This window comes from Garra rufa, chromosome 24 (assembly GCF_049309525.1).
Source record: "Garra rufa chromosome 24, GarRuf1.0, whole genome shotgun sequence".
In the NCBI taxonomy this organism is placed as follows: Eukaryota; Metazoa; Chordata; class Actinopteri; order Cypriniformes; family Cyprinidae; genus Garra; species Garra rufa.
In genome coordinates this window covers 37,691,245-37,705,437 of record NC_133384.1, presented here as the reverse complement: position 1 = coordinate 37,705,437, position 14,193 = coordinate 37,691,245, and the positions used below count along the sequence as shown (strand labels likewise).

At 31.5% G+C, this 14,193-nt stretch overlaps 1 protein-coding gene across 2 annotated transcripts in view; it reads right to left on the bottom strand.

The window, feature by feature from the left end:
* The window catches only part of kcnh2b (potassium voltage-gated channel, subfamily H (eag-related), member 2b), a 113,966-nt gene that overhangs the window by 66,665 nt on the left and 33,108 nt on the right, over positions 1–14,193 (bottom strand). The window contains exon 1 of one of the 2 annotated variants that reach the window (XM_073830504.1): positions 5,086–5,472. The exons of the other annotated variant lie outside the window; for it this stretch is intronic. Coding sequence (XP_073686605.1) covers positions 5,086–5,202 — 117 coding nt within the window. The 5' untranslated portion in view covers positions 5,203–5,472. Of the gene's footprint in view, positions 1–5,085; positions 5,473–14,193 lie in introns of those variants that run through there. 2 annotated transcript variants of the gene reach the window in all.

Below are 14,193 nucleotides of genomic sequence, written 5' to 3'. Positions count from 1 at the left end.
TGCTTAAAATTTTAGTTTTTCCAAAAAAAAAAAAAAAAAAAAAAAACATTATAAAGTTTTCTGTTTAATTTAATTGCATTTTTGTTTTTGTTTTTCTGAGCAAAAAATAAATATCATACATTTTTTCTCTAATTTACAGAAGACACCCACTAAAATGTCATTCAGTGTAACAATCTTGTCAGCCACATTTACAACAAAAATCAATTTATGAAATTAATAGACAAATTACTTTCAAATTAAACTTAATATGAACAAGTCAGAATAAGCACGTTGCTTGAATTTTTACATAAATATTGTTATACTGAATGACAATGTAACATTTTTGCAACAAAATTTTATTCTCCAAAAACGTATTTGAAACTTTAAAAGTAGACACTTTACTTACATTCAATGTGCTTTCTATGGACATAAAATCACTTTTGTAAATTTCTTTTGACGTGGACATCTCAACGTCTTTGACCCATGTATTTTTGGCTATTGCTACAAATATTCCCGTGATACCTATAACTGGTTTTGTGGTCCAGGGTCACATATTTTCAATGGTATATAAAGTTATATATATAAAGTACTATATAAAGTTTAGTTCCTGCATATGAATTATTCCCACACGGATAATAATCAGAAATGCTTCTCGAGCAGCAAATTGGCATATTAGAATGATTTCTGAAGGATCATGTGACACTAATGACGAGTAATGATGCTGAAACGTCAGCATTTGGTCACAGAAATAAATGACATTTGAACAATATATTTACACTGGTGATGACGATTTTAAATTGCAATAATATTTCACAATTTTGACAGATTTTACTGTATTTTGAATCAAATAACTGCAGCCTTGGTGAGCAAAAGAAACTTTTTCCATAACCATTCCAAACTCCCAAACTTTTGAACAGCAGCGTTAATGGTTTTACTCCTAGCTGTCTTTCTCTGATCGTCTCTATCTATTCGTGCTCATGGTGGTCTCTGCAAGTCAGCGGGTCCTGAGGGGTTTGACTCGGTTACGAGGCGATGGAGGAAACAGTTTACAGAGCAGGTGGGAAAACCATGCTGATGTGTTTGTTCACAGTCACTGATTGCTGGATTCAAGGGCATTGTTTGTAAAAGTGATGGATGACGGCCGTCTCTCTCTCTCTCTCTCTCTCTCTCTCTCTCTCTGACTCCAAACTCGCCTCTCACCTTCTCCAGTCAATTATTGTTGGCGAGGCCAAACACTTCGATAAAAACAGTCAATGTAATTTCCTATGAGAGAGGAAAGCTGCTTGGGAAAAAAAAAATCACCCAATTTGTTTCAAGCATAATAATTCATCCGATTCCCTCAATGTGACCAGTTATGGTCAACGTTTAGTCCAAACCAAGTGCTTGGCCAAGATTATGACGCAGAAAAAACAACATATGAGAATATGAGATAAAGAGAAAGAGAAGCAACATCTGTAGGAACTTAATACATCAACGCTCACCAGGAAATAAATGTAGTTTAAATTCTGTTATTTTTATTTAGCCATTTTCTATTTTATTTTATTTAATATAATTAATAGTTAAATTACATTTTAATAAGCAAAAAGCACGTTTTTTTTTTATAAACAATAAATTATTAGAAGTTTACCAGAACATTTTTATGGCTCTATGAAATCATATTAATTATGGTTTTCTGAATTTAGTTATTAATTATTATTATTATTAATATTGTTATTATTATTAATCAATTACATAATTTATTTATTTACTTATTTATTATGTGTCTGATCAGTTTAATTAAAACCTTAAAATCAATCAAAATTAAATTAAATTAAACAAAATGTTTTTAATATTAGAAATTGCTTTATTATTTTTATTAATATTATTATTATTATTTATTTTTTCAGAAATGTATTATCAATTTATTATTAGATTTATTATCAAAAACAGCAGTCAATCAAATGAAGACAATCAATTAAATATAAATTACAACTTAAATGTTTATATTAGAAATTGCTTTATTATTATTATTATTGTTGTTAATAATATTGTTTTGTTATTAATATTTTTGCATTAATTTATTATATAATGTCTGATCAGTTTAATTAAAACCTTAAAATCAATTAATTAAAAATTTAATTAAATGTTTAAAATATTAGAAATTGCTTTATTTTTTTTTCAGAAATTCTGAAATTTAATAAATTTATTATCAATTGATTATTAGTTTTTAGTTTATCAAAACTACTACTGTAGTCAATCAAATAAAGACAAAAAGTCATAAACATGCAATCAAAAGAAATGTAATTTTTTTTTTTTTTTTTTTTTTTTTGCAAAATAATTGTATTAAGTTAAAGTCAAGCTAAATTTTTTTCTGATGTTTCTGCAGAGAAAAAGAGCTCAATAATCTCACGTCTCATCTAAATTCTTAGAAGAGATCTCAACAAAGTCTCAAATAGTTAACACAACTTAGCAGGACGAGCCTGTAATGTGTTTTAGGCTGGTTTAAATCATACTTTCAGAAAAAACACCAACTAAATTCACCATGCGAGAAGAGGCGTTAAGGACAACCAGAGTGTCTTGAGACGAGTTTGAGAAGAGCTCTCAGGAGAAATAAAGCATGTGCTGCAATAAGAGCACCATCTAAAAGAGATTTCCACTGGAGGATTGGGGAATTTGAACCTAAACAAGTTACAGGATGAGGTTTTTCAGAGGAACAATCCTCACGATGTGCTCACCTCCTTATGAACCTAATAATCTGTAATATTATCAATTCAGCTGCGCTGACTGCACTGATCGGATCAGAAGACAGTCTGAAATGAACTGAGTTGGATAATGACACTAAATGTGCAACATTGACACTGAATGGAACTGAACTCAATCATACACATAACGACTGCTGAATGTGAATATGCTTCATAGCTGATCAATTCTGCAACATTAAAACTGTGCTAAAGTATTATTATATTATACAAACTAAATACTAGTGAAGCACTAATCAGTGTAGTCCAATACCCAATCAATAAGTCAGAATTGTTTTTTTTAGGCAAATCCAAATAATTATGAATCAGCTGCAGTATTTATTGATTTTTTTTGGTTCGATTTTATTTAGTAAACCACAAATTTTCAAGTTAAAATGAACAGAAAAGTAGTAATAACTGAAGAAAATTATATATTTTTTTATTATTATACAACTTTGAATTATTCATCAAATCCAATTTGAAATAAAGAAAAAAAACATGCATACATAAATAAATGAACAAAAAGTAAAAAATTATTATTTATATTAATATTATATTAACAATAGTAAAAATGTTGAATTATTCAATTTTTTTAGTCAAATAAAAGTCAAAAAGAGTCAAATAAAAAAATAAATAATCAAAATAAATAAATGATAACATTTATTATTATTTATTATTTTATATTATTTATTTATTTATTTATTTATCTATCTATTTAGTAAACCATAAGTTCTTTTAAGTCCAATTTGAAATTAAGAAAAAGAAAAAAAAATTAAATAAATATTAATATTAATATTATATTTAACAATAATAAAAATGTTGAATTATTCTAATTTAGTAAACCACAAGTTATATTCATTTAGTCAAATGACAATAAAGTTAAAATAATCAAAATAAATAAATAAATGATAATAATAATAATAATATTCAAATTTATTTAGTAAACCATACATTCTTTTATTAAGTTAATATTATTAATATTACATTTAACAATATTAAAAATGTTGAATTATTCAAATCTATTTGGTAAACTACAAGTTATTTTCACTGAATCCCACAAAAAGAGTTTAAAATAAATTGAAATGAACAAAAAGTAAAAAACAATAAAATAATTAATTATTATTAATATGAATATACTATTTAATAATATTAAATTATTTTAATTATTTAAATGTATTATTATTTAAATTTTAGTAAAATGTAAAAATAGTTTAGATAACAAAAAAAAAGCTTTGGTTGTTTTTAGAAAACATAATCATATAATGAATAATAATAAAAACATTGCAACATTGACACTGTTACTAAAAATGTCCTGAATCAGCACTGAACTAAATTGTCTTCTTAGAGCTTCTTCACAACTAATACTAAAATTGATTCATAACTGATGATTTTTTTCAACATTGTTACTTATATATGTGACCCTGGACCACTTAAGTAGCACTTGTAGATTTGTAGCAATAAAAAATACACTGCATGGTTCAAAATGATCAATTTTTCTTTTACCAAAAATAGCAAAAAAAAAAAATAAATCATTAGGATATTAAGGCGAGACACTGCAGGTGAATAGGGTAAAAAAATTAACTAATAGTTATGACTTCACTTACCCAGATGATTGATTACATTGATAACTGCAAACATTTTTCTATTACACGTTTTTAAAATGTTACATTTAAATACGCAGATTAGGCAGTATTTCAGTCAGTTTCAAAATTCCTGTTTAGTTTTTTTTGACATATTAGAGTCAAATGTTTTTACAGAGGAAATTTTGGGTATCTCATTTCATCATGACATAATTCAGAACAGAACAGTCAGGATCACTATATTTCTTTGCCATTTTTTGAGGAATAAAATGTATAAAATCAAGCAAAATATATATGAACAAATCCCTCTGTAAAAACCTTCAGAATACAGACATGAATAAAAATGTCAAGTTTGGTGTGTGTAAGTGCTACTGAAGTGGAGATTTACGGAGAAGTGGAGAAAACGGCTTTTAAAAACACGTATTGTAATTGAAATCTATTGACACAAATAGATAAAGTGCTATAAAAGAAACACTTAACAGTGTCTTTTGGATGATTTCTTTCCACTAGTCTGAAAAAACACTTCATGAAAAAGCAAAAAGCCCAAAATCTCAAATTTGACAGGTGCATGAAAAACAGTGTTTGTGCCTGCAGTGTCTCCCTATGTTCCATGAAGACACTTTATAAATTTCCTAACGTAAATATCACAAAACTTAATTTTTGATTAGTAATATGCATTGCTGAAAACTTAATTTAGACAACTTTGAAGGCGATTTTTCTCAATATTTAGATTTTTCTATGAAGCTGCTTTGCCACAACCTCCATCACATAAAGCGCCACACAAATAACCGCGACCTGACTCGACTGACCTCCTGCGCGACGATGCTGGATATCCGTACGGCCCGTCTGACCCGGGCGTTCCTGCTCCCTGGCGCCCCCTCCTGGGGGATGCTGTCCCGCCCGCTGAACGACATCTCGCTCATCATCTGCTCGCTTCCCCCCGAACAACGGGCATCGTGCCGCCCATCCCGGGGCTGCCCGTCCGCCCCGCGCGCCAGCACGGCCACGACCCCGGTGCGCTCCTTCCCCACGCCGTCCGCTCTCTGACTCCCGCTCCGTTCGGGCAGGCGCAGACAGGCGTTCGGGAGCAGCTGGAGCGCCGCTGCCTCTCCCCTGAGCGCTGCCACAGTCAAACTGCGCCGGCTCTCTGTCTGAAGTTCCCTCCCCTCGTGTTTCACGCGCTCCGCTGTTTTTAAAACAACACTGGCTTTGCTTGACTGTCAGTGAGAGAGCGAGTTGTTCTCGGTGTGAGCGCGGCTCCACAGGCTGTCCTGATCTCTCCTCACCTTCCTCCTTCTGCTCCCCTAATCTCTCTCTCGCGCTCGGTCTTCCCTCTCGATGCGTTTCCCCTCCCCTCCGTTGATCCTCCACACTTGATCAGCTGTAATTGGTTCTGGCGGTCTGATCCCAGCGCAGCTGTACGACAGCATCCGCTCCGCGAGGAAACCCCTCTCATTGTGTGCATATGCATTCGCTCACCTGCTGCACGCTTAATGAGACTTACAGATCTAATGCGACCCGGGACGCTCGTTTCATTCGGTCTGTTCTCAAATGACGTGAGGCTAAATTACAACATTGCACTATTAAAAATAAATGTTCTTTGCTGGCATCGATGAACAACCATGAACGCTTTCTACTGGAGCAAAATCTTATTTCTGCCATTAATTAGGGGAAAAAAGTCATTGCAACTTTTTATCTCACAGTTCTGACTTGTTTCTTGCAAATCTGAGAAGAAAAGTCCAAATTATCAGCTATAAACTCATAATTGTGCAATGCTGATGAAAAAAAAAATCTGAATCACAACATATACTTGCCATTGTTTAGAAAAAGTTAGAGTTGTGAGATAAAAACATTGTCAGATTTCTAAAAATTATTTATTCTGTTGTGAAAAGAAGCTTGATGCACAAGTTTTTTGCACTCACAATTTTTTTATTCCATTTTTGAAACTGCACATTTATATCAATAACATATTGCAAATATTACTTTTGTTCTCATAATTGCAAGAAAAAAGTCAGAATTGTGAAACAGAAAGTCACGATTCCCATTTATTTATTTATTTTATTTTTTTAAACAAATGAATGTATGACAAAATATATTTTTTACATTATTTTAGATTATTTATTTAAAATTTTGTAGAAGAAGCCTTTTCTCTCAATTCTGTATTTATTATTTTAAATTCTATTATGCTATAAACTCGAAATTGTGCAATTCTGATTTATTTTTCTATTTTAAATTACATGTTTCTTGCAATTGCTAATTTATATGTAATTTATATGCAGTTGTGAGATTGTATTGATATAAACTCATAATTCTAGCCAGAAAAGTCTGAATTGCGAGATATAAACAAAAAAAGTCAGAATTATGAGACAGAAAGGCACAATTATTTATGTATTTATTTAAATGTATATAATAAACAAATGAATAAATAATTTTTACATTATTTTAATTTATTTCACAATTCTGACTTTTGTTCTCAGAACCGCACATTTATATAAATATCATACCACAAATCAGATTTTATTTCTCATAATTGCAAGAAAAAAAGAATTATGAGACAGAAAGTTGCAAATAACATTTATTTATTGTAATTATAAAAATGAATGAAATAATAAATAAATAATTTTTTACTTTATTTGAAGTTAGCTATTTTAAATTCTGCAGCAGAAACACACTTGAAAAAGTCAGAATTGTGATATACAATCTGAATTGTCTTCCCATAACTGCAAGAAAAAAGTTAGAATTGTGACCTAGAAAGTCACAATAATCATTTATTTATTTACTAGAATTTTTAAAACAAACAAATAAGCCAATAAATAAATAAATATTTTTTACATTCGTAGCAGAAACCTTTTCTCTCCATTGTGACTTCATCTTACAATTCTGACTTTTCTACCCAGAATTGCACATTTATATTAATAACACCTCGCAAATTAGATTTTTTTTTTCAACATTGCAAGAAAAATGTCAAAATTGTAAAATAAAAAAATCACAGTTGGGTTTTTTATTTGTTTATTCTATGGCTTAAATAAGCTTCTATACTTATTTTAAGAACTTTTTGCTGATATGTTTAGAATGCAAAACAGTTTTTCCATGGCATCACTGTGAAAAACCCATTCTAGCACGTTTATTTTTTGAAAGCATGGAGTCTTGAGCATTCGTCAGCATGTTAAAATCTTTCTGCAGTTTTTAAGTGTTGAATGGCACACTGAATTATTGCAATTTATCACAGATCGTCTTGAGAACAGTGAAGACAGCTGTCAAGTGTTCATGTTGGAAACAATACAGTTTTATAGAGCACTGACAAGCCGGACGTCTACAGCGCTCGGAAAACTCCCTCGCAGTGTTTGCTTTGTTTTTGTTATACTGTAGTACAGCAAACTGGCACTGAATATGGTTTGTAAAATCATAAATATTGATTGATTATTCAGCTGTGCCGTACTGCTGGACTAGTAAGTGTTTCTGCAGAACGCTCCTGCGAGACGTTGCGTAACAGGAAAGCTCAGCTCCATGTGTGAGCTGTGAGAAATGTCTATTTTTGAGCGTTATTTCTGCAGACAGGATACAAAAGTGAAGCCACACAAAAAACACAACTCGGCAGAAATTCCCCTAGACGGCCAGCGAATGGAAACCGCTCCAAGTTTGAAGCGGCACATTAGCATTCGTGCAATTTTGCAAGCGTGAGAAAAGCATGTTGCGGATTTAGCTGACACCATTTTCATTCGACACAGTAAACAGATACTAAAAATGGTTCATTCTGTTTTTCGACATCATTAGGGGAGGAAATCAAGCCCTGGATATTATATTACTAGTCACTGATTGCATTTCTATTTTTTCAAAAGTACTAAAAGAATCATTAATGCAACTCCGAATCACAACCAGAATGGTTCATTTCATCACAGGACAGTGAACACTGCAGCACAAACTCAGAGGATCGCTGCAGATGAGTCTGACCCAGAGATCCTGCTCAAATTGGAGCCTAATTACACGAGTCAGGCTTGTTGAAGCGTCCACCTGTAGTCAAACACGAGGAGGGAGGCAGACCGCTGTGAGACGGAAACTAAATCTGAGCAGCGTTTCGTTTCATACTTGTGAAATCCATAATTCATGCGGGCGGAACAGAGCGGCGGTGCGCTCTCAGTAGAGATCCTGTCCAGCTCACCGGGATGAGCCGGTAATTAGCCTTTGAGAGTCTGACACAGAAACAGCGGAGCCTCACCGCGGGACACTATCACACTAACCCGTCCCAAACCGCCTCTCAACTTACTCAAGAGTCCAGACTACTGTGAGAGTGAAAACAACACTATGAGTCTGATGAAGATATCAGTCTGAGGCACGTTCATTTCTACTGATTCAAAGTGAAACATTTTTGTAAACTGGTCAAAATATTTTAGGTCCTGTCATGAATACTGCCATGAGTCTGTGAAGTGGTAAATTATGATAGATAGATAGATAGATAGATAGATAGATAGATAGATAGATAGATAGATAGATAGATAGATAGATAGATAGATAGATAGATAGATAGATAGATAAGATAGTCGATAGACGAACGAACGAACAAACAAACGAACGAACGAACGATAGATAGATAGATAGACAACAGATAGATGAATGAACAAACTAACAAACGAACAAATGAATGATAGATAGATATATAATAGATGTACGAAGGCTAGATAGATAGACAAAACAATGAACGAACGAACGAACTATAGATATATAGACAGATAGATAGACAACAAATTGATGAATGAACAAACAAACAAACAAATGATATATAGACAATAGATGAACGAACGAACGAACGAACGAACGAACGAATGAACAAGTGATAGATAGATAGATAGATAGATAGATAGATAGACAACAGATAGATGAATGAACAAACTAACAAACGAACGAACGATAGATAGACAACAGATAGATGAATGAACAAACAAACAAACAAATGATATATAGACAATAGATGAACGAACGAACGAACGAACGAGTGATAGATAGATAGATAGATAGATAGATAGATAGATAGATAGATAGATAGATAGACCAACAAACGATAGATAGATAGATAGATAGATAGATAGATAGATAGATAGATAGATAGATAGATAGATAGATAGATAGATTGTCGATAGACAGACCAGCGGACGTTAGATAGATGATAGACAGATAGATAGACAGATAAGATAGTCAATAGACGAACGAACGAACAAACAAACAAACAAACGAACGAACGAACGAATGATAGATAGATAGACAACAGATAGATGAATGAACAAACTAACAAACGAACGAACGATTGATAGATAGACAACAGATAGATGAATGAACAAACAAACAAACAAATGATATATAGACAATAGATAGATGAACGAACGAACGAACGAACGAGTGATAGATAGATAGATAGATAGATAGATAGATAGACCAACAAACGATAGATAGATAGATAGATAGATAGATAGATAGATAGATAGATAGATAGATAGATAGATAGACCAACAAACGATAGATAGATAGATAGATAGATAGATAGACCAACAAACGACAGATAGATAGATAGATAGATAGATAGATAGATAGATAGATAGATAGATAGATAGATAGATAGATAGATAAATAGATAGATAGATTGTCGATAAACAGACCAGCGGACGTTAGATAGATGATAGACAGATAGATAGACAGATAAGATAGTCGATAGATGAACGAACAAACAAACAAACAAACGAACGAACGAACGAACGAACGAACGATATATAGATAGACAACAGATAGATGAATGAACAAACTAACAAACGAACGAACGATAGATAGATAGACAACAGATAGATGAATGAACAAACAAACAAACAAATGATATATAGACAATAGATAGATGAACGAACGAACGAACGAGTGATAGATAGATAGATAGATAGATAGATAGATAGACCAACAAACGATAGATAGATAGATAGATAGATAGATAGATAGATAGATAGATAGATAGACCAACAAACGATAGATAGATAGATAGATAGACAGATAAGATAGTCGATAGACGAACAAACAAACAAACAAACAAACAAACGAACGAACGAACGAACGAACGATAGATAGATAGATAGACAACAGATAGATGAATGAACAAACTAACAAACGAACGAACGATAGATAGATAGACAACAGATAGATGAATGAACAAACAAACAAACAAATGATATATAGACAATAGATAGATGAACGAACGAACGAGTGATAGATAGATAGATAGATAGATAGATAGACCAACAAACGATAGATAGATAGATAGACAGATAGATAGACCAACAAACGATAGATAGATAGATAGATAGATAGATAGATAGATAGATAGATAGATAGATAGATAGACCAACAAACGATAGATAGATAGATAGATAGATAGATAGATAGATAGATAGATAGATAGATAGATAGATAGATAGATAGATAGATAGATAGATAGATAGATAGATAGATAGATAGATAGATAGATTGTCGATAGACAGACCAGCGGACGTCAGATAGATAGACAGATAAGATAGTCGATAGACGAACGAACAAACAAACAAACAAACAAACGAACGAACGATATATAGATAGATAGACAACAGATAGATGAATGAACAAACTAACAAACGAACGAACGATAGATAGATAGATAGACAACAGATAGATGAATGAACAAACAAACAAACAAATGATATATAGACAATAGATAGATGAACGAACGAACGAACAAGTGATAGATAGATAGATAGATAGATAGATAGATAGATAGACCAACAAACGATAGATAGATAGATAGATAGATAGATAGATAGACCAACACACGACAGATAGATAGATAGATAGATAGATACAAACTAACAACTAACAAAAGAACGAACGATAGATAGACAACAGATTGATGAATGAACAAACAAACAAACAAATGATATATAGACAATAGATAGATGAACGAACGAATGAACGAGTGATAGATAGATAGATAGATAGATAGACAAAACAATGAATGAAAGAGTCAAATACCCTCCCTTATTTGTCATTGGTTGTGCAAACACAAAGTCCCGCCCCACACTCATTGCATTGGCTAAGCCAGTGCTGTCACTCAAAGAAACAGACTACAGATCAGATTAATAATGTTTATGGTGCCAAAATGACACATTTGACCTTTAAATAAACTTAAACACTCCTCTAGAATGATAGAAATGATAGATTCCTCAAAGTACGGTTCCCTAAATGATTCCTTAACTACAGTATAATACCTCTTAAAATATACTGAATTTGCAAGTTTTATTAAAATGACATTGATTGTGATAACACAACCTCTATTCTCATCAGCTCCTGACAGTTGTCATTAGATTGGACACACACTCACACACTCACACACACGTGACGGCAGAAGCTCCTGCAGTCCTTGTTAAAGCAGCAGCAGCGAGGTGAGGAAGATGGACCGTCTCGAGGGCTCGCTCCTACTGACACTGACACAATCAGCTCATTTAAGAGCAGCAGCACACCTCAACCCAGCACACAGCACACAGCACACACAACAATAAATACTCCTGTTTACCCTGTAAATGTCAAAGGCTTTCATAACTCACGCACAATAACAGCTGCGCTACACTGACTGCAATCACATCAATCCTTTCCACACAAAAATTGCAGGTGAATTTCTTTGAATTTGAACTCATTCAAATTCTACTTTGGTTATGTTAAAACCCAAAAAATTAAAATTAAAATACTTAAATTGCCTTGGCATCTAAAGGAAATCAAACAAGTTTAAGCACTAAAATTACTAGAAAAAAACTCTTAAACTGAAATAAAAAAGAGCACCACAAATATAAAATGATGCAAAATAGTAATAAATATTTAAATAAAATTAATAAAAAACTAAAATCACATAAAAGTATGCAAACTAAAACTTAAACTAAAAATGAACACTAAAATTATAAAAATAAAACCTATTTCAAAAAATTAACAAACATTTGAACATAAATATTAAAATCTAATTAATAAAAAATACAAAAATACTGAAAATATAAAACTAGACAGATAGAGACAAATAGATAGATAAACAAATGAACAATAGATATAGAAAAAAACTCTAAAACTGAATTAAAAAAGAACGCTACAAATATAAAATAATGTAAAATAGTAATAAATATTTAAGTCAAAATAATAAAAGGAAAAAACTAAAATTACATAAAAACTAAAAACTAACACAAAAATGAACACTAAAATTATAAAAATAAAAGCTAATTCAAATAATTAACAAACATTTCAACATAAAATTTTACATCTAATTAATAAAAAATACAAAAATACTGAAAATATAAAACTGAAAGCTAAATCAAAATCTTATTAAATGTTTTAAAAAATAAATTTAAACAAACTAATAAAATGACAAAATCTCATATAATTAATACATTTAATGAATGATAGATAGATAGATAGATAGATAGATAGATAGATAGATAGATGATAGATAGATAGATGATAGATAGATAGATAGATAGATAGATAGATAGATAGATAGATAGATAGATAGATAGATAGATAGATAGATAGATAGATAGATAGATAGATAGATCTCTACTAACTCAAGTAGAATTCAATGTGTGTTCTCAACACTTCAAACACATGAATAGTCTTAAGCTCTTAACCAGCTGCTGATTTATACTTACAGAGCGCTGCAAAAACACTGCATATGCTTTTCCAGAAATATATTAGATTTTGTGGAAGTGAACATCAACACAATGCTTCAAATGGCCATCATCATGTGTTGTTGTTTTTGCCATATATGGCTGAGAAGCACACTGACCAACATTTGCTAGTGTGTTTTTGACCATTTTTGTCATAATCTCACGAATAAGCATCTGTTTGATGATATTGGATGCTGCGCCTGAAACAGATAACGCATAAACATTAAACTATTAACAGGAAGTTCCTCCCATATTTTGCAATCAGTGCAAGTATGTCTGAACTTTAATAATAATCTTACACTCATGACCACCAGAGCTGAATGCGATACATCTGGAAGATTTCAAACGGACACGTGTTTTCTTTTTTCCTCTATATTATGTGTGTTTAGCACGAATGTGTGTCTTTCAGAATTAAATAGTGAAATAAATAGTAAGGAAGCAAAATATGTGTCATGAGATGACTTTCAAATGGAGATTTCAGGACTATTTACTATTATAGTATTTATTAATAATTCGAACTAGCCTTTAGATTTATATTTTTAAAGTTTTTAAGTTTTTAAGTATTTTAGTTACACTACCAGACAAACGTTTTTGAACAGTAAGATTTTCATGTTTTAAAGAAGACTCTTCTGCTCACCAAGCCTGCACTTATTAGATTGAAAATACAGCAAAATCAGTCAAATCAGTTAACTATTTAAAATAACTGCTTTCTATTTGAATCTGTTAAAATGCCATTTTTTTTCCTGTGATCAAAGCTACATTTTCAGCATCATTACTCCAGTCTTCAGTGTCACATGATCCTTCAGAAATCATTCTAATATGCTGCTTTGCTGCTCGAGAAGCATTTATGATTATGATTATTATCAATATTTAAGACAGTTTTTCAGGACTTTTTGATGAATAGAAAGATCCGAAGATCAGCTTTTATTTGAAATAAAAAAGCTTTTGAAACATAATTGTATACTTTTATTTAGCAATTTAATTGATTTATTTTGATCAAAAGTGATGATAAAGACATTTATAATGTTACAAAAGATTTCTATCTAGATAAATGCTGTACTTTCTATTCATCAAAGAAACCTCAACGAGTTCTACTCAGCTGTTTTCAACATAATAATAAAAAAAAATGTTTTTTGAGCAGCAAATCAGAATGTTAGAATGATTTCTGAAGGATCACGTGACTGGAGTAATAATGCTAAAAATTCAGCA